Source organism: Aphelocoma coerulescens, chromosome 14 (assembly GCF_041296385.1).
Source record: "Aphelocoma coerulescens isolate FSJ_1873_10779 chromosome 14, UR_Acoe_1.0, whole genome shotgun sequence".
NCBI lineage: Eukaryota > Metazoa > Chordata > Aves > Passeriformes > Corvidae > Aphelocoma > Aphelocoma coerulescens.
In genome coordinates this window covers 9,351,192-9,375,658 of record NC_091028.1, presented here as the reverse complement: position 1 = coordinate 9,375,658, position 24,467 = coordinate 9,351,192, and the positions used below count along the sequence as shown (strand labels likewise).

The 24,467-nt window shown below is 55.9% G+C and overlaps 1 protein-coding gene across 1 annotated transcript in view; it reads right to left on the bottom strand.

Annotated features, from left to right (window-relative positions):
- HS3ST6 (heparan sulfate-glucosamine 3-sulfotransferase 6) overlaps positions 1 to 10,759 on the bottom strand; it is a 30,719-nt gene extending 19,960 nt beyond the window's left edge. Inside the window, exon 1 of the mRNA XM_069029723.1 lies at positions 10,410 to 10,759. Coding sequence (XP_068885824.1) covers positions 10,410 to 10,759 — 350 coding nt within the window. The remainder of the gene's footprint in view (positions 1 to 10,409) is intronic.
- Between the last annotated feature and the right edge of the window lie 13,708 nt (positions 10,760 to 24,467).

The window sequence follows — 24,467 nt, the reverse complement described above, 5'->3', positions numbered from 1 at the left end:
CGCTGACATGAGGCTCACACAGCTGGACACAGCTGGAGTTAGGTGGTCACTAAACCTTTAAGCCTTTATTTAAAGACATTTTGCCTAGAAAAAAAATGTTTAGAAAAGGTCTTGCACCACCAGAGTGATTAATGCTGAAAGGAATCTCCCCTTCACAGTTCCTTTTCAGTAATTCCAGGTTTATGAGCCTTTAACATGACAGAGGCCTGGGTGTGATCCCTGCTCAGCCCCGTGGTTGCAGGACACCCTCACACGCTTCCTGATACTCCTCAAAGCAGGGAAATATGAATTTTTAATATTCAGACCAAGATCAGAACTGAGCAAGGCTGTCCCTCATTATCTACCTTGTAACGAGACGGGGATCAAACGGAGTGAGGACGCGGTGGCTGAGTGACACCGGCCCCACACGTCCCTTCTGATGACACAGCGGGTAATTAACTGGCATGTCACACTCAGGCTAATGAGGGTGACCCGCTGGGGCCACACCGGGCTCCCAGCCCTATTCCCTGGCTGGGGCTGGGGGCTCTGAGGCCACCTCTGCTCACCTCTTGGCTGGACTCATCACCAGGGATGAGTTGGATCGATGGATCCCTCCCAACTTGTGATATTCTGTGACTCTGTGAGCTCCGAGCTCAGCACAGGCAATGTCCCCTCTGCCATCACAGTCCAGGGGCTGGGGGAGGTTGGGGTCATTGTCCCTGCTGGTTCCCTAAACCAGCCCAGGGATCTGGGGAGGCTGGGGACACCTTCATCACTGACTGGGAAGAAGCGAGGGATGTGGCACAAATGCCTGGAGAGACACAACCACAGCCCTGGGGGACACGAGTGACCTGGAGCCATCTGCCAGGGGTGACACCAGGATAGAACTGAGACAGAGCCGGAGCCCACCGTGCTTCCATCCATCCCACACCACCCAAAACGAGCTCTGAGCTCCAGCGCACACAGAGCCTGTCCATCCTCCCTGCAAACCTCCCCGTTCACACCAGCTCCAAATAAACACCAAGGCATCAGTTCAGCCGTAGGCGCCAGCCAGAGGCAGCCAGGATTCCAGGAAAACAGGGAAGGTCAGGACAGGACAGTGCCAGATCACAGCAGGTTAAATCCCAGTCCTGCACAGGGTTCCTTCCACGGATCAGGGCGCTGGGATGCTCCCAGCCCCTCGTGTCCCAGCCGGATGCCGCTCCAGCGGCAGCCCACGGAGCAGGATCGGCCCTTGGGGACGCCTCTGTCCCTTGTCCTGCTGGCAGCAGCCCAGCCCTGCCCGACGGCTCCTTTGTGCAGGAGAGGCGAGGCGGCGGCCCGGCCCGCGCGGGTGGCGGGGAGCGGATGCAGGTTGTCACGCTCGGGGCTCCGACACCGCGGGGGGACGTTCCGCCCGTCCCTCCCCCCAAAACCGGCTTTTCATGCAGACAAATGATGCCTTCCCTCAACAAAACCTAAATTCTCAGCTGAAAGTACTTGGCAGCGGCCCCTCGAAATTTTTCTCAGGCTTGTGTGGCTTCGGAAGATGACTTTGGGAACCAGAAAAGCGCCAGAGGAAGCGGCCGATGGCTCTTGGGGAAGAATAAACCCCCCGTCCCTCCGGCTGCGCGTCCCGCCGGGCTGGCGCTCCCGGGGATGGAGAGGCTGGGCAGCTCCGAGGGGCTGGGAGGAGCCAGCGGCAGCCCTGGAGAGGCTCCAGCACGCCGGGGACCGCAGGGACATCAGTGTCCCCCCCTCCCCTGCTCCAGGTATTGACAGTAGCAGCGATGAGCGATCGCGCTGACAAGCACCTGATCAATGGCACTTATCGAGCCCCTCCGCACTGCCGGTAATTGGAGGATTTCTTTCGCTTCCACTTTATCGACATTTCCTCCCTGGTAGGGTGTCCGTGGAGGCGGGGGGGTTGTCACTTGGAATTACCGGGGAGCTCGGCGGCACAGGCGGGATGGGGACAGCAGGATGGGGGAGCTGGCAGGTGGAGACAGGGAAAACATTTGGGCACGATCAGCACTGACAGGAGCATCCAGAGAGGGCGAAATAAAACAAAATAAAATTAAACAAACTGATGTAGGGCTGTGGAGATGGAAGCATTTTGGGATCCTGCCCTGATGGGGGCTTGATTTCACCCACCGAAGGAATTATGGAATTGTGGAGTCATGGTTGGAAAAGCCCTCTAAAATCATCCAGTCCAACAACCCATGTCCCCAAGTGCTACATCCACACAGCTTTGCAATCCTTCCAGGGATGGTGAATTCTCCACTGGCCTGGGCAGCTGTGCCAAGGCTGGACAATCCTTTCAGGGAAGAAATTCTCCCAGTATCCAACCTGAACCTCCCCTGGCACAGCCTGAGGCTGTTCCCTCTCCTCCTGTCCCTGTTCCCTGGGAGCAAAGCCCAACTCCCCCCCTGGCTGCCCCCTCCTGTCAGGGAGTTGTGCAGAGCCACAAGGTCCCCCCTGAGCCTCCTTTGCTCCAGGCTGAGCCCCTTTCCCAGCTCCCTCAGCATCTCGTGGTGCTCCAGCCCCTTCCCCAGCCCCGTTCCCTTCCCTGGACACTCAATGTCCTTCCTGCCATGAAGAGCCCAAAACTGATCCCAGACCTGAGCCGAGTCCTCCTGCACTTCCAGCGGGTCCCTCCTGCCCTGGGTTGGGGGCTGCCGTGGGGAGCAGCTCCCGCCAGCCCTGGGGTTTGGGATGCCGCGGCTCTGGAGCAGCTGGGAAGTTGCACAAGGCAGGAGGCCCCAGCAGCCCCCACTGAGCAGCGCCGGGATGTGGCCTCTGGGGACGGGATCTGTCACTTTCCTTGGCCCTTCCCATCAATCACCAACTCGTCCTTTTATTTATTTATTTTTTATTTGCACAACACGGCTGCAAATTCCCAGCTGAATCAGCCTGAAGGTGTGGACGGGGCAGGGGAGGAGATGCCGATTCTTCATTCCAGCTACAGAAAGCCCTTCAGGTGTGCCCAGGTCCAGGTGTGCCCAGGGCCACGGCCACGCACGCACAGTTCAGGGGCTAAGTGATAAATCAATAGCAAAGCGGTCAGTCAGCCTTTCCCTGCCCAAGGACGTTAACAAGGTCACATCCTTATTCTCTCCACATTAATGAGTGGAGATTCCTAATAAGACCTCAGTGACAAGTGACTATATTAATGTAATTCTCTCCTGCTCCTGATCAATTTCGTGTGTTAAGATGCAGAGCAGTGCCGGTGGCTTGGGATGCTCCTACCACCCCCTCACTGTGGAGCTGCTGACTGGGAGAGAGGAGTTTATTCCCCTCGTGGCCCTGCCTGTTGTGGGGTTTCCTTGGTGGAGTACACCTAAATCCCTCCCAGGAGGAGCCCAGCAGCTCATCCCAGTCCCAAAGTGCTGCTGTTCTCCCAGGCTGCCTAAAACATTCCATGCTGCTGCTTTAACAGTCCAGATAGTGAATGTTTTCTGAATTGAAGCCATTCCCTCCCATATTTCAGTCTGGGACCAGCACTGTTGGTGCTCCAGGTCAGGGCCATCCATGTCACCAGCAGCACGTGGTGGGACAGGGTTGCTCTTTTTGGTCCATGGCCCTGGACCATCTCAGCCGTGCAAACCCTGGCTCATCCCTGCTCTCCACAAGCCCTGAAATCACACGGAGCTGGATACTGACCCCCGAGCCCTGGGGTGACCTGCAGGATCCCACTCAGGGGGCACAGCTGACTCTGTGCCCTGGTCACTGTCCCAGTGCCCTGCCTGCCACATCCACCTTTGCATTTCAAACGAGTCTTCAGCTCGAGACTGACTCACTTAAGGGATGCATGAATAATTTTGAAGATTCCTGTGATCTCCAAGCTGCCTCTGAGCAGAAGGAGAAGGAGGCGAAATCCAAGGAGCCGCTGTGAATTTTCCACCCAGGACCATTACCATGAAAGGTGAGTGTGTAAAACCTCACCAGCACAGCTGAGCTGAGCCCTCAACCCTGCCTCGGGGAACACTCAGGGCTGCAACCACCACGTGTTTGTCACGGTGTGATTGAGGGGTTGGGGCTGTGCTTCACATGGGGTGAATTTGGGGAGGCCCTGGCACAGGGTGCCCAGAGAAGCTGTGGCTGCCCCTGGATCCCTGGAAGCGTCCCAGGCCAGGTTGGACAGGGTTTGGAGCAGCCTGGGGTAGTGGAAGGTGTCCCTGCCCATGGCAGGGGTGGAATGAATATTTGAGGTCACTCCCAACACAGACCATTCCATGAATTCCCAGAGCCTGTGCATCCTCTCACAATGAAAGACTCAAACCACTGCCCTGATGTGCCCAGCACGGACCAGCCTTGGCTGCCTCCACCCCCCAGACCAGGCTCCCAAACAAGTCCCACAGAAGCCTCTCAGAGCGCCCCTGTGCTCCTCACTCTAATATTTTGGCCCTCCCAAGAGCTGGGATGTGGGGAGGGAGCTGCCAGGCTCAGGTCCTACCCTGCTCCTGGAGCCCTGTCCTGCAGACATGGAGCATCCCTCCATCCCTCCCTCCGACACCGCCGGCTCCCTAAGCAGGAGGATTTCCACAGCCCTTTGAAAAGCCATTTAGAGCTAAGTCTTGGTATTAAACCTGGCCTTTCCTTGGGCAGGTTTTCAATCTCTGCCCGAGCCTGTTGCAGCAGAAAGTTTTTGAAAAGGTCAGGAGGAAGCTTTTAAGCATCTTTGCCAATTAAGTGCTGTAACTCCCTCCCCGCCGCCGGAGCTGCCCATCTCCATCCCAGGGGAAGGTAATTACTGTTTTATAAATAAGCTTTGAACTCTCTTAAGTAATTGTCTCTCCTTGCATGAAAGCGCCCTCTAAATCCACCGGCCTTTTCCACCTTCTGTCACGATCTAAAAATAATCGAGGAGAAAAACCCCACATAATACCTTTAAGGAGAAACTCCTAAACTTTCCTTTACACTGCAATGATTATTTCTCCAAGATTTCAATAGTTCCCCTAACAGAAGCCTTGTGGCTTTCCTGGCTCTTTGCGAATTTTTTTGGCAGTATTTGACATATTTTCAAAACTTCTCTGGAGTTACATGGATTAAAAACCCCCCACATTTCAATATTTCAATTTCTAGCCCCTGAGGTTACAACAGAGAGCACAAGAGAAAGGACAGGAATGAAGAAGCCTTTTCCAAAGGTATTAATTCCCATCATATTAATTTTTCTAACCAGCCCCGTGATTTCTGGGTGTATTCAAGCAGTCCGGGATAGCAGCACTGGCAGATCTGAAATCCTTCAGGAACTCAGGTTACTCCTGCACACCCCCTGCCCAGGCCGGGTGTAATCCCCTCATTTATTTAACAGAGACAGAGACAGGGAAAGCATTCCTCAGACGGGAAGAGCACAGCTCCTTCCACCCTGCAAATCGCAGCTTTTATCCCCAAAATCCCGGCCGACATTAACACGCAGCTCCAATCACTCGAGCCTGACACTATCTGAGCAACAGCACAAGAAACAACCCGACTTCATTTTGCCTGGAGGCTGAGCCAGGCTCAAATTGAGGCTCCCAAACCTGCTTGGATCAGCAAGAAGCATTTCATGGGATCGGGAAGAAAAGCCGGAAATAAGGGAATAACAGCGTGAAAGTGGGGGGCAGGAGGGTTGAGTTGTGCTCCTCACCCCATCACTGACCCCCCCAAAACAGGACAGGCACAGCCCCTCTCTCTCCCGGTTCGCAGCAATCCCTGTCTGGGAGCCCTTTAAATGGTTTCAAATGTTAATTCCTCATCGTGGCAGTAAAAGCTATTTTTAATCCCACGTGAAAGCAGTTTGCACAAACCCAAACTTTGCACGTATTATGGATTGCTTCCCAAGCCCGGGCAGCGCTCGATGTGTGTTAGGGAGCAGAAAACAGGGGCACATCATCAGGGAGACCCACCCGGCTGCCACGGGGGCACCCAGCGCTTAAGCCTGGTCCTAAGTGTAGGGTTGGGGCTAAAACACTGCATAAAAGCCGATCCAAAACACTACGCCCTAAGTGAAAGCTTTAATGTATCTTATTCTTAGTTAAAATCAGCTTTCTCTCAGGTTTCCCGCATGTTTTCTTTGTACTTGAGGTTTCATTTCCCAAACACGGGGGATCCGGGAAGCTGAGACAGAAAGGTCTCACTCGTGAATGGAAGTGAAAAAAAGAGGCGAGATTGCAAAGTAATAAAGGCGAGAAGCGGCAGGGCTGAGTGTCTGCAAATGCCCCGGGAAAACAAGGGCCGCTCTGAGCCACCAGAGCGCTGAAACCGAGTCCATCAGGAGGAGAGATTAGCGGTGCCAATGAATAAAGATAATGTCCCGGAGCAGGTCTCCGTGCATCGCCATCTGACTCCGGCCAGATTCCTTTGTCTTTTCCCACCTATGCGCTTCTCAAGCGCGCCTGTGAGAAGCTCGCCCTGGAAGGGGACACAAGAGCGGTGCCAAAACGCAGCCTGGTGGCTCCAGAGGAGCTGGTTTTGTTCAGCAGCTCGCGCTATAGAGTGTCTTGATCTGTCTGTACAATCACAACTCACACAAAAACCCCTCAAGGCACCTACTTAGCTCTACTTTTCAACTGCCAATAACACTCCCGGCAAAAGTCAAAAGAGCAGCGCCGGAGCCGCGTCCTTCCCCTGTCGCTCAAAGGCGTCGGGGTTGCGAGGTTCCGAGATAACAAAGTCTGGCTCAAGAAATCCTGGATGCCTTTCAAGAGTGTTATTAGCTCCTATGAATGGGGTTGGGGAAGGGGAGGGGGGAAACCCCACGTCCCAGGGAGCGGCTCTCTGCTCCCCGTCCACCTTCCCAGAGATGCTCCCGAGCTGGGACACCCCAGCAGAAGCGCAGAGGGATGAGGAACCCCACAGAAAGTTCCTCCCCCCGTCATGCCAACTTTCATGTTCTGCATTGGATGGGATGGGAAAATGACTATGAAAAGTCAAAATTTGGCCTCCGAGAGTCTCGGAGCTCTGGGAACGCTCTGCAGGGCCAGAGGATGTTCGGGGGGGATTCCAGGTCCTTGTGTCCCTCCGGCTGCAGGGCTCCAGCTTGGCCACTCACTAGACATCCCATAGTACTTTTTAGTACTTCTGGTCCAAACTGTAAGAAATTAGGGAATTCTTCACAGTTCCTCCAAATCCAAGGTGTGCAGCTTCCAGAGCGCAGTCCCAACGGACACACGGGGTCGAGGGAGCCTTGGCCCAGCAGCATTCCTGCCTAAGTCTTCCTTTGGCTCTTGGAAAAAGCAGGAAGACAAGATGGAAAAGAGGGACTGGGATCACAGATCATGCAAGGAAACAGGAAACAGAGGAAAAGCGTCACATTGAGCTGATGTTGCCACAAAGCTTTGGCAGATGGGGATGAGGAGACTCTTCTTCAGATGAGCTGCGCCAGGCTCAGAGCTCTCCACACGAATTCCCTCAAAGCTGAATTCCCTCAAACTCCATTTCATGCAAACCAGGCCCCTCTCCCAGCACTGCCGTGCTCCCCAAAGCTGCTGCGCCCCCATTTCTCCAGCCCCATTCCCCACAGCTCCAGAATCCCCAAGGCTGTGCCAAACTCCGGTGCGAGGCAGACGGGACGGCCGGAACCTCTGCGTGGGAACCAAACCAGCTCTGGCATCCGAAAAGGGAACAATCCCATGCAAAGAGTCTGCTACGCCCCCAAACTGTCCCCAGTGGAGCAGAGCAGTGACACTGCAGAGCCCCAGCCCCACCATACAAGGTGTGAAAACGTCCCAAATGCCACTTGTGAGCCCAAACCTGCTCCCCTCACACCGAGGGGGTTCCAGCCCTTGAACCCCTTCACCCCACAGCGACTTGGCCCACAAATGTTGTTTTCCTCAATCTCCACAGGCAGCCACACCATCACAGCTGCTCCAAGTTTTGCAATGGATTTCTGAATATCACCCCAAATGTCTCAGATCCAATTCAGTTTTTAACATTTGTCCTCACCTACATTTCCACAAAACAGACACAGACAATCCCAGGCTCCCAAAGAGGCCTTCCCACACCCCAAACTGGCAGCAGCATTGCCTCTTCTTTTTATTTAAGTTTCCTTCAAGCGGCACTGAATGCCAAAAAAATTAAAATCATGTTTTTCTTGAGGAGAAAACATCCCATCATGCTTGGATTAGCCATTAAGTCATTTATGCTGCAGCCTAGAAAAGGTGTTTAATCTTCTTAGAATTAGCTAAAGCTGTAGTAACTCAAGGAATTCTGTAGGAGATGCTTTTGCAGAACATTTTCTTTTCACTACTACTCCAAAAAAAGGGGCTTTGGGCTATTTCAAATTTAAATTAAATAAAACAGTCCAGTAAGAATGGATTATTTCAGTCAGTAACTTATAACAAACTACTCATCACCCATGAGGAGATGCTCTTGCCAGAGCAGGGAAATCACTGCGGGACTGAGCTACTAAAAAGGAATGGAATAATTCTGGAGTGATATTTCCAAGAGAATTTTTTTTTCCACATTTACTCAAGACAAGCAGCAACCTACAGGTGCCTTCGGGCCAAATATCTTGGCGTGAGAAGCAGTTGGTGTAATTTTGGTTTCCTAGCAAGTTCAAATATTTTAAAAATGTTTACACCACTTTTGAGATATCCATTGGAAAAACCTGAATTTCTGTCCAATTTCTCTTTCCCTCCCCTCCAGCACATCCCAGCTTTAAACATTTAGCTCTGTCTGGCTTTCCCGGGGATAAAATCCCTCGGTACTGCAAGGTCTTGTGAGAAGACAAAACAAGAGGCAGAGAGGAGAGGAAGCGAAGGGAAATAGTTGTGTGTGTGTGTGTGTGATTAAAACCACACTTACTCTACGCAGAGTTAAAGCAAAACATCTCCTGATTTCTGCCTTGCCCCAAAGGATGCAGCTTCTCCCCAGCCCAGCGGCCGCTTCCCCGCGCCGAAAACCTTCCCCGCTCCATTTCTCCAAATTTACCACAACCATATGCGGGATCGTCTCGAAACTGGTGCCAGGCCAGGCTCCCTGCAAGCACTTACAGCACTAAAAACTCGCAACAGAGCCATCCAAACTAAGATTTATTTCTCCTTCTCTCTGCGGTCCGTCCGGCGAGCACCTCGCTGGGCTCCGCCGAGCGATATGAAAGCGTTCGATCTTCCCCGCTTTAATTATGTGCTGGCAGTCATTAAACTCCCATTCTGCCAAGTGAGAGCTATCTCGCAGTCCTCACCCCAAAAAGATTAGTGATGATCATTATTGTTCCTCGAGCAGCGCGGACCCAAACGGAGCTGAGGAATGAGCTCATAAATCACGGGGATATTAATGCAGCCATAAAAATAAGCGCCGCTGCTTACTGGGTTTTGAAGGTGTGTTAAGTCATAACTTTACAGCCCAGATGTGGGCTCAGAGAGCTGAAACTCTGCGGATAAAATTACCACTAAAATTACTCTTTCCATTAAACACGCTGATTTTTCACAGGTTGTTACTTTGGCGAGGATTGGGAAGCTGCAACCTCCCCCGAAACATTGAGGGCACGTAAGAAATCCGGTATTCCCGCGGGGCTCGGGGAGAAGGGGATGGAGAGGCAGGAAGGACAGGGAGAGCTACTCCTTTTATTATTTTCAGATGTTTCCCCGAGAACACCACGGCGCTTTTATACATCGACACATTTGGATTCCCTTCAAAATAACGGAGCAGATTCCATCCCCGGCTTCAAGGGACTTATCGCTCCCGACTCCGCTTGGCCCGGCCGCTCCGGAGCTGGCCAGGAGACGGGAGTTTAATGCACTCCACATGCACAGTAGCTGCTCTTCCGAATGCTTTATCGCCTGAAGAGTTCAATTCCATCGAAACCCTCAAAAAACAAACTTCCTTGGGTCACTCCAGCTCTGCCCTTCTCCACAAACCCACCAAGGACCCCACTGATTCACCCCTCGCCCGCTCCCTGTTCCAAGCGCAGCCAGGATCAAGCCCGAGGTCTCCGCTCCCTTTATTTTTATAAACCACGCGAATAAAACAATTCCTAAAGGAACCCGGTGGGGAAACGGGGTGACGGCTGAGGATAAAGTGCTAAAGGTTAAAATCGCAAAGTCTGGGGAGTTAAACGAGCACATTTTTGCTGCCGGTTTCATCCCTGGCCGGGTGGGATGCGAGATGGGAGACGCGGGGACAGGGGCGACGCGGGGACAGGGAGGAAAACGGCGACACGGGGACAAGGGGGACACTGAGACCGCTTTTCACACTCGCAGCGCTCCCGACTTCAGCAGCAGCCCCGACAAAGCAGCCGCCAGCCCCTTCCCCAGGCCAGACGAGGGTCGGAGCTGCCGCCCCCCTCTCGTCCCACCCGGGACCTCCACTCTTCCCCCCCCTCCCCTTCCCTCGGACCCCCTTTCTCTCCCGGGACCCGGCGCGCCCTCACCCGCCTGTTGCAGAGCCGCCGCATCCCGGCCCGGGCGGCAATTAACGCAGCTCTGCGCTAATTACCGACCCCGCCGCCGTCGCCGCCGCCCCCTTACCTGTACCAGCGCAGCCCCTTCTCGTAGCACCTGTCGAAGAAGTGGGGTTCAGCGCCCACCGCCCGCACCCCGGGGTGCGCCCGCAGGAACTCGAGCAGCGCCCGCGTCCCGCCCTTCTTCACGCCCACGATGATGGCCTGGGGGAAGCGGCGGCTGCCGCCCCCCGCGCCCCCCGCAGCCCCCGGCCCCGCGGGCAGCGCGGCGGGCGGCGGCAGCAGCAGCGCGGGCGGCAGCGGCTCGCAGGGCCCGGGCAGGCAGGAGAAGAAGTAGGTGAAGAAGAGGATCATGGTGAGGAGCAGCGAGGCGCGGCGGCCCCCGGCGGGTCCCAGCAGCCGCCCGCTACATCCCATCGGGGGCCGCGCATCCCGCACCGCCGCCGCGCCCCCCGCGCCCCCCTCCGCGCTCCCCGCGCTCCCGGCCCGGCCCCGGGCCCCCGGAGCTCCCCACCCCCCCACCCCCCCAGCCCTGGCCCGCCCGCGCCGCCCCCACGCCCACCCGCGGGGCGGGGGAGGGCGAGGACACGCGCGTGGGGCGGCGACGCCCCGAGGAGGGGAGGGGAAGGGAGGGGAGGGATGGGGAGGGAGGGGATTGGGAGCGGGGAGGGGGCGCGGCACACGCGGGGGGTACAGTAGGGATCCCCGCAGGGACAGGGGCTCCCCACGCGTGGGTGTCACCCGGACGGGGCAGCCCCCGCCGAGGGCAGCACTCGTGGCCCTGCCTGGCAGGAGGGCACGTTTTCCCACATTTCCCTGTTTTCCCATGTTTTCCCATGTTTTCCCTGTATTTTCCTTCCCCCCCCCCCAACATTTCTGCTTGTTTTTCCGCGTTACCGCACATTTCCCCATGCTATTCCATCTTTTTACTTTTTCCCACGTTTACTCCTATTTTCCCACATTTCCCCACATTTTCCCATGTTTTTCCCACATTCCCCCTTGTTTTTCCCTCGTTTTTCCATATTTTTACCACACTTCCCCACATTTCACTATGTTTTCACGTCTTCCCATGATTTCCCACATTTCTCTGTACTTCACCACATTTGCCCATCAGTTTTTCTTCTTTCATTTATTCCCTCCTCTTCTCATCATTCCTGGGGCTCCAGTGGGTGTTTTTGGAAAGGGAGGCTCCAGCAGCAGTGCAGATGCCAGGTAGGCACCAGGCTGGTGTCTTAATTAACCTGTTCATGTAATTAACTCTTTTTATAATTAGATTCCCCAAGTCTTCCAAGAGCTGGAGCATGGCAGGGATGGGGATCCACGGCCTGGGATGGGGAGGGTGGAGCAGAGCTGGATTGGGGGTCAGTGATGATTCTGTAGGGCCACTGTGGCATCAATGGGGACTTGTATGGTGGCAGCGCTGCAGGTGACAAACCTGCAGGTGGCACAGGGGCACGGCTGCGGGGTGACAAACCTACAGGGATACAGGGACAGTACTATAGGGTGAGAAACTGCAGGGTGACACGGGGACACCGTTGTGGGGTGACAAACTGCATGGTGACACGGGGACACAGCTGTGGGGTGCCAAACCTGCAGGGGACACAGGGACAGCGCTGCAGGTGACAAACCTACAAGGGGACACGGGGGCAGGGCTGCAGGTGACAAACCTGCAGGGATAGAGGGACAGTGCTATAGGGTGACAAACCTGCAGGGTGACACGAGGACAGCGCTGCAGGCTGACAGGGTGATACAGCTTCAGGGTGAGAAACCTGCAGGGTGACACGGGGACAGGGCTGTGGCATGGCACAGTGACAGGATGACAGGGCTGCAGGGTGACAGGGTGATAGAGCTGCAGGCTGATACGGTTGCAGAGCTGCAGGGTGACAGTGACAGGGCTGCAGGGTGACAGGGTGACGTGGTCACAGGGCTGCAGGGTGATGCAGTTGCAGGGCTGCAGGGTGGCAGGGCTGCAGGGTGACACGGTGACAAGGCTGCCTGGCTGCCGGGCCAGGGCTTTGTGCCCTCTCGTGGCTGGCGCTCGCCGGCTGCTCAGGGCCCGCTTGTCCCGCACCGGAGCTTTCCAGCGGGAGGGAACAACCGGAGATCCCTCCCAGCTCCCAGGACGAAGTTCCCCAGGGAAAGCCGGGCAGGAACGATGACACGGAGGAAGCGGAGCTGTTATCAGAGCAGTTTGATAAACAAACACGCATCCAAACTGTGGCACTTGCCAGCTCTTGTTGGGTTTACGTCAGCGATTGGAAACAGGAGCTGTTCCACGCCAGGCGGGAGCGGCTCCAGCTCCCTGTTTGGGTTGGGAGGGGGAATGTTGCTGTTGGAAAATGCCAATTTGTCAAAATGGAAACGTTTGGCAAGAACAGATCCATTCTGACAAACTTCTGTCCAAACACAGCCAGGGAGACTCTGGGAAGGCGGGAGGGGGGAGCACGGGGCACTCACCCTCCTCACCCTCGGTGTGGGGGGCTGACAGGGCTGGTGCCACGGGGCCTCTTGGCACTGCCAGCTCCCCACAGTGCAGTCAGAGGCTTCCTTTCTCACCTTCAAAATTTGGGAAAAAGGCTTAAAACATGAGTTTGCATCTGGGGCCAGGCACCAAGGGCTTGGGATGTGCCCAAGGTCACCTCAGCCCCGTGTCTGGAAGAGCTGGGGGGCCCTGCAGGAGGGTCCCTGGATTCACCCCAGGCCCCACCAGACAGGCAGCTCAGGCAATTGAGGACAAGCAGCTCATGTGCAAGTTTATAGCAAAATCAGGGCATTTTGGTTGGAATAAATGGGTTCTGCAATGTTATCCCCATGCTTGGTATCCTTGGCTGGCAGTGGCTGCCCAGGGGTGGCTGTGCCAGGGCCTCACCACCCTCGATTGTCTCCGCTGAAGCACAACAAGGGTTGTTCTTCCCTCCCTGGGTCCTGACAGGAGTGAGCAGTCCTTGGGAATCCCCATGGTTGGACTGGTGGCTCCAGAGGGGGAGCTGTGGAGGGAGATGCTCCATGGAGGGGCTGGCGCGTGGCCAAACCCTGGTCAGAGCAGTGGCATCAGCTCTTCCCATCATGGGCTGAGCTGGTCCCAAAGCAGGGGAAGGTCCAGCCTGATCCAGGACAGATGACAAATTCCACCAGAGGCCAAACGCAGCAACATCAGCACAGCACCATTTGAGCTCTGTGCTCCCCTTGGCCACCCTGTCCCCCATCCCAAAACCAGCAGGATGGCACCCCTGCTGCCCCACTGGTCCCCCCAGCACCGTGACCCTCCTCCAGCCCCCCTCTGCCCACCGCCACAGGCAGGCGGGAGCCGCAGCGTGGCTGCTCTGGGATTTCTGGGATTTCCCTGAGTTTGTTATTACAAAGAAAGAAAGAAAAGAGCTCAGGGGATCAGCGGGGATGAAAAATGCTTTGGAAACACGGGGGATCATTTAGCAGGTCACCTCCACGGCGCAGTTTGCCAGGCTGATAAAGGCGAGCAAACTTATTAAAGGCGCGCACAGCTTGATTCGAAACGGCTGCTCCCAAACAGCCAATTACTGCGGCCGTCCCAATCCAATTAGGGAGGCTGTTTCCCTGATTGCAGCCGAGTGTTGGACAAATACAGCACAACTGCTCAGGTTCAAAGAGCAGCCCATAAAAGGCAGCTCGGGGCGAGGCGAGGAAAGGAGGCAAACTTCATCCCGAGGGATGCAGGATGCCCCAGCCTCAGGCACGGTGACACTCGCTGGAAAAGCAGCGCTGTGACTGTCCCTAAAGCAGCACAGCCCCACCAGGCTGTGAGACGGGGTCACTCTCCACTGGGGTCCCCACCATGAGTGTCCATGGGGTCATCCAGACAGGGATATCACCAGGAGCTTCAGCCACCCTGCTCTAGTCCCATCTGGGGTCTCGGCAAAGGCCTTTCCCCAGGGACCTGGCAAGATTTGAGGTTTATCCACTGGGTTTTGGGGAAAAAACCCATCATCAATGTCACATTGCAGGAGGATTTCTCCTGGTCCTGCAGTGGGGAAAGGCAGGATGTAGAGGGAGAAACCCAGGTGGGACCATCAGAGCTTGCCAGAGCATATCACAGAATCAGGATGTGAGCAAGGAGGAGGAATGGATCACATCTCCTGATTTGGATCATGAGGGCAGCACATGGAGCTGATCTCCTCCACACCCAGTTCCCCCTCACCTGGAGCGAAGGAGACACCAAAAACTCATCACCAGGGATTAAAAACCAAGCCCCATCCCCATCCTCACTCCAAGAGGCTGAGCTGGGCCAGGGGGGCCAGGCTGAGCCACAGCTCCAGCAGCACCACAGCCATCCCAAGGCTCACTGCAACCGCTCCAACGGGTTCGCTCCAGAATCCTGGCACGCGGCCACCGCTGGGGTGGAGCCCAGCCCCTGTTATTAAAATGTGTGACAGCAGCTCAAGATGGAAAGTGAAGTTGTACATTCTCCATCTGAAACTCCGGGAGGAATTTCAAGCAGGGGAATGCAATTTCCAGCCTGGAGGAGAGCCAGCAGCGCCAGGGCGAGATTTTTCTTAATATGGTTTTGCAAAACTCGAGCACAGAAAATTGCCCGTAGCTACAGCGATTCCGGGGAGCTGCACACAGCCCTGTTCCCAGAGGGGGAGAGGGGTTTGCGCAACAAAAACACCCCCCAACTCCAGCAAGCTGCTGTCCCTGTCACCAGCAGCACCTTTGGTCACCTCAGCTCCCTGCTCCAGCCCCGTCTCCGCTGGGATTCGGGGGCTGAGCCACGTGGAGCCTGCGTGGACAGGACAAACCCATTCTCCTGGCTCAGGAAGGCAGCAGCATCCCAGGAGGGAGGGTTCTGCCAGGGGGACCTCCATCAGCCCGAAAAGGATGCGGGTGCACCAGCTCCGTGTTATTCTCCTGATGGCACTTTGGGACAGTGACCTGCAGGACCATGGGACCCCCGGTCACCCTCTGGCTCCAGCAGCTGTGGCTGGCTCCCATCCAGCTGGAGTCACAAAAGGAGCCTCCCCCCATTTCTGCTTTTGATTTAAATAATCCCAATAAGGGGATAAAGCAGCCAAAACCCCACTGGTTTGGGTTTTTTAAAGCTTCAATTTAAAAAATAACATACATGAAATGTGCAATTTTTATCGGGGCAGGCAGAGCCACAGAGCTCGGAGCAAACCCCATCCCTTGGACTGAGATTGTCCCAGCCCTGCCCTGAGCCCACTCCCCTCCTCATTTCCCATCTTACACAAACTGGGAGCAGTCATTCCCTCAGTGGTGCCCTCATGGGTGGAGACACAGATTTCACGTTATCCTGGGAGTGAAAAAATTACAGGGATAGGAGGAGGCACAAAAGTGACTTTTTTGTGTTTAATTTGTTGTAACTCAGTGACTGGGTACACAGGTCTGTGGAAGCTGAGGGATTTCTTTATCCTGGCTGCATGTGTGGAGCAGCAGGAGCATTTCCAGTGGGGAAAGTCCCCTTTGGAAAGAACCAGGTGATGCCACACAGTGGGATCAGTGTTGGCAGTGGGTGATGGATGCAGCCAAAGGTGGTGGCCTGGAGCCTGCCCAGCTGCAGACCACAGCTGGATTGGGAATTCTAGAGTGGTTCTAATGCCCTGGTGGAGGTTACAGCCCCAAAATCCCACGGATGAGGTGGGATCAGTGCCTGCGGAATTACTGGAGCCACCTCTGTCTTTCCTGGGCAGGGAATGAATAAGGTCTCACCACCATCAGCCTCTCCAACACCTCTCACATCCCGCAGTTACTGCTGCACCTCTGCTCATCCCTCTGCACCAGGAGCCTCAGCTGACCAGCCAGGGGTGTCCTGACAGCTCTGTACCTGCTCTTTACCAGCTCAGTAACTCCTGGAACTATAATGACACATTCATTGCTGATCTCATTTAGAGTTAATTACATGGCAAACAGACATCTCCCTAATGAGCTTGGAAGCATCCCAATAACGGCTGGAGCAGCCTGTCAATATGCACGGGAGTGCAGGAATTCCTCCTGCTGGTGTTCCAACACCTGGTGCTCACTTGAAGGGCTAAATCAATAATGTCATTTGGGGTGGGGGAATGAGGCACCAGCTCAGCTCCGAGGGAAGAGGGGAACATCAGGGAACCTCTCCTGGCCACAGCAGGTGAGATCCAAGGCCGGGCTGGACAGGGCTTGGAGCATCCTGGCATAGTGGAAGGTGTCCCTGCCCATGGCAGAGAGTGGCACTGGATGGGCTTTGAGGTTCCTTCCCACCCAAACCATTCTGGGACTTCCTGGTTCTCTAATTGCTTGCTTAAAATACATCTACAACAGGCTACCAATAGGGTCACTGCATGGTTTAATTCCGCTTTTTTAGCCTAAAACCACGCCCCTGGGGCATTTTTCCCTGCTGCTGGGCTGGAGGCTGTGCCAAAGGCACTGGGACAGCACTGGTGTGAGACTGGGGAGCCTGGAAGGTGCAGCAGCACCCCATGAAGTGAGAATGGCAAAGGAGGGGTGGCAGCCCTGAGGATGCTCTCCCCAGCACTGCGGTGGGAAAGCCAGGAGGGCAGGCGGGACTGGCTCTGTGCCCTAAGACAGGCCCATCTTGTCACCTTGGAGGGCAGGGTTGGGGAATCCTGTCCTGAACTCTCCCCACACCAGCCAAGAATCACACAGAGCTGTTCCCAATCCAGCAGCAAGCAGCTGGGACTCATCCTCCTTCCCCAAGTCTGTGGGAAATGGCTTTTTCCAAGCAAATCATTTACAAGTTTCCTCTTTTTTTTCTTTTTTCTTTTTTTCCCAGGGGAAAAAAACTCAACCCATTTAGGAGCAGGGGGTGTTTTCCTTGTTTGCCTTTAAAAAATCCTGTTGCCAGGTGCAGATGGCCACATTCACATTTACGAGTCTGTGGAGCTCTGGCATGCCCGCTGCTAATTCCATGCACAGGTGGGGGGTAGCTTTCATTTGGCTCTGGTTCAGCCAAATATCCAGTGGCCAAAGGGAGAGAAAGGTGTGGAATCGAGGATTGGAACATCTGGAGCGGAGCCGAGCAACAATGAAACGCAAAGTGAGGTTTGAAGGAAAATGTCTCAAACGGATGGAGGGGGAAAGGAGGGCTCAAAAGGCTCCCTGGAAGCAGCAAGGAGGCTCCCAATGTCTTTCTTTTAGAAGGGGTTTGGAAACAGGAAAAAATGTGGTGTCAAAGAAGGACACAAAACCCAGCACTGGATCAAACCCTGGCCAGCTGCACCCCCAGCCAAACCTCCTCTGTGGGCAATGCAGATTCCAGGGTTTAATGAGTTAAAACCTGAATTTCAGAAGTAGCAACAGCAGGATCAGGCTCCCACTTTAGGCCAGAATCCTGAATTTTCATCCCCACCAGACAGGGATAGTCCCACTCCGTGGGCCAGCCTGGAGCTCTCATCCTTGGAAGCATCCAAGGCCAGGTGGGACAGGGCTTGGAGAAACCTGGGACAGTGCAAGGTGTCCCTGGCCGTGGCAGGGGTGGGACAGGATGGGCTTTAAGGTCCCTTCCAACCCAAACCACCCCAGGATCCTGTGACACTCATTTCCCCAAGCAGTGGATGCAATATGAGCTGCCAAATCAAGGCCCGGGGGGCAGCAGCTCCTGCTGGAGCCACTACCCCGCATTCCGGGTGAAAAACACCCACTTTCCAACCAGACCTCAGGTCTCACCCGGGAGCGAGGAGCAGAACGGGAGCGCAGGAGCGAGGGCAGGGTCCGGGTCCAGCTGCAGAGCCCCACCCAGCCAGCAGGGCCGATCCCCCGCTCATCTCTCATCATCTGGGATGCACATGCTGGAGCAATCAGCAGGGAAAGGCTGGAAAGGCTCCAGAGTGGGAGAGGGCGTGCAGCACGCTCAGCTCCCCAGCCCCAGGGCTGCAGCTCCTCGTGCTCCAACAATCCGCAGGTGCCGGGATTGCCCACACACCTCTCGGCACCGGGATCTGCCTCCGGGCATCCCTCACATCACCCCCCCGGGAAAGCTTTGGGGGAAAAGCCCCATTTAGGAACCAAAGCCTCCTGGTGACGGGAATCCCCTTCCCCGGGTCAGCTGGCTTCTGGTTCCCGTAGCACAGGACCCACACGTGCTGTGTGACCCCGCGGGCCCGTCCCCTCCCCACAAAGGCAGGTCAGCGCTCGCCAGCCAGGGATTGTCTGGAGCGGGGCTGGCGACAGGAGCTTTCAGGAACATGAGACGGGAGCAAAGCCACTGGTAGCCTGAGGCTCCTCAGGTCGGGACAGCCCCAGGGACCCCAGAGCAGCATCACGAGGCCTCCTGGTACCCACCAGCATCCCACACCTCAGATCATCCAAATGCTTGGGTGCTGGTGCTCCAGGACTCTCCTGTCACTCCCCACTGGAGTCAGCTGGAGCAGAAGGTCCCATCCCCAGACCAGCTCATCCACCCAGGACCTGTTCCTCCTCCTCTTGCCAAACACATCCCAACAGCACAGACCCTGCCCCATGGAGAAGGGAAGAGCCAACAGCCCTCTCTGGAGGGAGCACAGGAACCGGAGATGGTTGTCCCCCCCTTGGCTCTCACCCACCACCAGACCCAGCTTCTGAGCACAGATAAAAACAGGAGACCCATGAATCCAAAATGCTGGGAAGAGGTTTTAGGATCACAGCTTTGGAGTGGAACCCAGGTAGACCCCTCTCCATGCCATAATTCCCTCCTGCACCAGGACTCAAGTCCCCAGGGCAGTGCCAAGGGGACCGGAGCAGCCTGGCACAGGGGACCAGGGTGTTCTCCTGGCACTTCCTTGGGATCACATGCAGCCACAGACGAGATTTGCATCCCAGTGCTGGAGAGCTTTGGAGACAACAACCCAAGGGCGGTCAGGGGCTTAAATTCAGGGCCCAGTGCCTGTGATCCCCAGAACTGGGAGAAGCCTTTAGGCTCTGCCCTGATGTGCCTCCCAGGACACCCCTGTCTCTCGTGTCACCCCCATCTTCGACTCTCATGGCTGTCGGAGCTCCTCGGAGCATCCTCTGCCTCCACAGAGCATCCAGAGCTGCCTGATGGGGTGTCAGGGGGCTCTTCAGTGCTAGAAGCTCCAAGCACAGAGCCAGGACATGGGGCCAGCCCCCCCGAGCCCCTCTCCCACCGCCCCCCAGCAGGCCCAGCCCTCAGGCCCCACCATCCCGGGGCTCACGTGAACGCCCCGTGGTCGTTTCTAACCTCAGATCTTTGGCGTTATTAACAACACACGTGTGGGTCTGGCCTCCCCTGGGGGACACCGTCTGGGGGAGAACATCTGGGGGATATTCATCACGGCCACCGCGGGCTGCAGCCCCCGCCCCCCGGCCGGGGACGGGTCACATGTGGGCGCTGAGCGCTTGATGTGGAGTCATTACCATCACAGACTTCCAGCCCAATTACTTGACAGATGAAATCAAGATCCGCTGCCCTTATTGTTTGCATCTGGAGCGCCGCATCCGCAAACACTCGGCCTCATCCCCCGCCCCGGCCGCGGCAGTGCCAGCGGTGGCTTCATCTGGATGTCGTTTCCCTCAGCCTGGCACATGGGAACATATCAAACGCCCTGGTGACGAGACCTGTCCCCCAGTCGTTACCCACAGCACCTCCAGAGAGGAGGGGATGCCCATTTCCCATCCCTGCCTGCTGCCTTTCCTCCCGTCAGCAGCCCCACAGGAGTTTTGCTCTCCCGGCCATCCCAAGCCCAGGTGGGTCCCACCCCAAACCAGTCTGCAGCTCCGATTTTGCAACCAAACTGCCTCGATTTCCCCCGGCTGATTTCACACAAAGGAACAATTATGCTTCGTTTCTACCCATTAACACGTCGCGTTTGCTTTAGGAGGGGAATAAAACGAATTGCATCAGAAATATTTGAGGTGCTGAAGTCAGCAGGCAGGTGTTCGGTGACTCTGCCAGCGCCAGCCCGAGCAGAAAACTCCTAATCCCAGTGATTACGGCACATAAACACGGGGGTGGGGATGGGGTTCACACCCCGGGCAGCCCCTGGGGTCGGCCCGGCCTTGGAGCCTCGCCTGGAACTGTTTGCTCCGCTTGAGGAGCGGCTCCACTGCGGGATGGGAACCAGGGAGCTCCAGAAGAGCCCCGAGTCCCCAAGGCCCATCAGGGTCAGCCATGGGCAGAGTGGGGATGGCCCTGGGTGCTACAGGAGCTTCATCCCCTGGGCCCAGTTCTGGTGTCCTCACAGCAGCTGCCTGGCATGAAAGATGCCCATCCATCCATCCATCCATCCATCCATCCATCCATCCATCCATCCCTCCATCCCTGCCCTCAGCACAGCCACAGCAGTGCCCTGGAGGCAAGCACTGAGCAGCAGAAGGAATTTGGGTTTCTTTTTTCCCCTCTAACCCATCTGTCCTTAATTTCTTTGGGGGTTTCACTCCAAATTCTTCAGATTCTGCAGCAAATGCTTTGCAGTCCTCGGCCCCTCCGCGGCTGCCCGGCTCGGGTCTGCCTGCAACCGGAGCAGAGGGAAGGGAAAATCCCAGCCCTGAAATTCACCAACAATAACCCGTGTCCGGGGGTTGTTTGTTGATCCATGAGATTTTTTTCTGTTTGGTTTTGCTTGGTTGGTTATTGGTTGGTCCATCCCCCTCCCTCTTCGGAGGGCTGTGCCAGCCCGTCCCTCCGTGCCGCAGCAGGGGACAATAGATTTGGTGGCAAGGGACACCAGACCCTGTTCCAGCCCACATCTACCCATGGCTACATCCTGTGCCCCGCGTTCGCCAACTGCTGGATCGAGTCCTGCCAGGAGGCGCAGCCACGGCCGCGCTGCCACTCTGCCTTCCCTCCTGGGGACCGCAGTGCCAGGAGGCAGATGTTGCCTTGCCAGAGCTCTGCTGGGAGGTGTTTCCATTTCCTCCTATCATTTGTAGCAACAAATCCCTTGTTTTGCCCTAATTTCTCAATTACAAGGTGGTGGCTCAGGGCTACGGGCGCATGCGAATGTCTGGGGCTGGGGAGCGCAGCCGGCCCGCGGTGCGATGTACCCTGCAGTCGCTGCTAATTAGCCGCTAATTTTACAGACTCCTTTATGGTTTGCAGTCATTTCAGCTTCCTCGTGGGCTGGAGCGCCGCGGGCAGAGCTCTCCCGGGAAGCAGCAGCGCGGCTCAGCCGCAGGTCCCCGGGGAGAGCCGGGCGGGTGGAGCAGGACCCCGGCGCCAGCCGAATTATTTCCCCAGGATGCTGGGAACAGCCTGGGAAGCATCGGAAGGTACAGCCTGTCCGAGGCTGAGCTCAGGTGGTCACAGCTCCCTTTGGATGCTCCCACTTCCCTGGGATGCCGGGATCCAAAATATCCCCCTCACCCCTCTGTCTCACAAAGCACAAACTCAGACCCTGCACAACCCCGGGTGAAAACAATCTTGCCCCAGCAGTGACCCACACAAACCACATCAGTTCGATTTGAGTCAAACTTTGAGGTTTTAAATTATGCCTTAGATTAACAGGAGAGCACAATTCCTCCCCGGAGCCTTGGTCCAAGCCCCAGGTTTGATAAGCATCAGGACACGGCCTCAAATGGAGAAATTAAACAAATACCTCACATATTTGGGAGATTCACACATGTGAGCAGCTGCAGTTGAAGACAGGATCCATCTCGCCCTGATCCCTCTCACCCCTCGGTGGGTATTGGCAAATCCCAGCCTCTCCTTGCTCCCATTTAATCCCTGCTGAGGCAGAGGTGCCGGCCTGGCACCACCCCTCTCTCGGCTTGGAGGGGTCTCCCCGGCTACTTCAACCCCTGACCCCTCACTGACCTCACACCGCACACCTGCACCCACAAACCCTCCCCTTTTCCAGCCAGAATTCCCAGGAAACCAGCACAGCACCCCAGTTCTGTCCCACTACCCGGGGTTAGCTCATCCCGACAGACAGCAGGGAGCTGCGGGGATCAGCGTCCCACACCTGGACAGATGGATGGACGGACAGACATGGGATGTGCTGGGAGAGGCAGCACCTCCTGCCTGTGTTGCATCCCTGCCAGAGCCTTGGTGCTTCACCCATTGGAGCCAGCATTTTAAATTAATCCGAGATTAACTAATTTGGAGCCTCGCTTTGAATTGGATGCCTGCGAGATTGGGTTTAAAGCAGGGAAGTTGATTTCCAGCAGAGCTGTGGCGCTGCTGGCAGGAACAGCCCCGGCCATAAAATCCCAAGACGTCAGAGGGGAACAAAGATAGACTGTGATGCAGAAAAGATGCTCAAATTTAAAATAATCTGAGAGGAATGAGCACAGCCCTGCAGACACATGGCCCCAGCATCGCTCCTGAGTGCAGCTTTTCCTCTTTAAATAGACTCTACCACTTATTCCCTCCCGGTGGCTTTCAAGTCTTTATTTTCCACCGAATAATGACGCAGTTTAAAATCCTTTTACCCTCCCAGGTGCTCTGGGAAGCTCCCACCTCATCCCAAACATCACTTGGTGGTGGCCTCTGAGCACCCAGAGCCAGAGCCTCCGGTGCTGGAGCAATTGTGGGCTCTGCAGAAATTCTTGGCAGTCTTCCCAGAGCTCCCCTACTCCTAGAATTAAAGGATCGAGCCACAACAACCCCTGCATCTGAATTAAAACGAGCTCTATTTACTGGTCATGCTAATTGAATTAGATGAACTCCAGGCTGGAGGATAAGCAGAGCTGGCCCTCATGGTTCCTGGGTTTATTCTATTTAATGTTGTGACAAACGCTCACCAGTGGGGCTTCAAAGCAGAGGAATTTGGTCCTGGGCTGTTTCCATCCTGCCTTGACAAGGCTGGGTGGGAATTTGGTGGGGGTTTCAGGAAATGTGATGTGGAAGTGGTGGTGGTTCCAGTGCAAACGCTGTGTTTCCTCCTCTGGAGCTGGGAAGTAGAACCCCACAGCAGTGCCAGGTTGTGGTGGCAGTGCCCAGGGTGATGTCAGTGGGTGGTACCAGGCATGGGAGCAGCTTCTCACCCCAGTCCATACCCCACAGCTCTGTAGGGCAGGACCCAGCCTCACCCTCTGGCTGCTGCAGGATCCATTCCCCCAGTGCCATCCCCGCTGTTCCCATCCTGGCGGGGGCACAGCCAGGGAGGGAGGGCACAGCACCCATCCAAAATCTGGGGTAGCCAAGGGCTCCATGAAGGGACAGGACAGAGGTGTGGGTGGGGAAGGAGAACACACCACCCTCCCTAACATCATCGAGACAAACTTAATTCAAAAAATTCAGGCAGGAGGCTTCAATAAGCCCAGAGGACCCTGCCAAGAGTCACACTCCCTATATCCAAGTGCACAAAAGCTGGACATGTAAGACATGAAGAAAGCACTGTCAGGGCAGGCCAGTGCCAGCCAGCAAATCTGTAACAGTGGGAACATGAAATATTAATCACTGGTGCATAAAACAATAGGAAAAACCTGCCTTTTGGGGCATAGCCATCCATCCTCACTCAGCAGGGAACATCAAGAGACACTAATGCCATACAGGTTCTGCTTAAATATTTGCCTGCCTTAAAGCTCACGCAAGAAGCATTTGCTTTGAAGTTGAAAATAGACTGTAAATGTCTTTTGTGTGAGATGAAACATGATAAGACATGAAACCAGGAGGCTAAAGTGTAGTTAATCACGGCAGCTTTACAAGCAACAAATCATTACTGCAGACAGTCAAGTGGATTGTTTGATAGAGCAGCCACGTGGGGAGAGAGCCCTGGCCAGGCATCGGCCTCCGCCATGGGGGTTTGGGGTCGTGGCACGTCGGGGTGGCCACAGGAGCAGCCACAGGGCTGGATGGATGCTCACAGGGCTGGAATGATGCTGGGGAAGGGCTGGAACGGTGCTGGGAGGGCTGTGATGCTGCTGGGAGTGCTGGACTGATGCTCACAGGGCTGGGGTGATGCTGGCATGAGGCTGCACCAGTGCTGGGAAGGCTGGACAGTGTTGGTGCAGGGCTGGACTGATGCTGGCAGGGCTGGGATGATGCTGGCAGGGCTGGGATGATGCTGGCAGGGCTGAACTGGTGCTGGCAGAGCTGGATTGATGCTGGCAGGGCTGAACTGGTGCTGGCAGAGCTGGATTGATGCTGGCAGGGCCAGACCGATGCTGGCAGAGATGGACTGATGCTGGCACAAGCCTGACTGGGTGCTCCCAGGGCCAGACTGATGCTGGCACGAGGCTGGAGCGACGCTGGCACAGC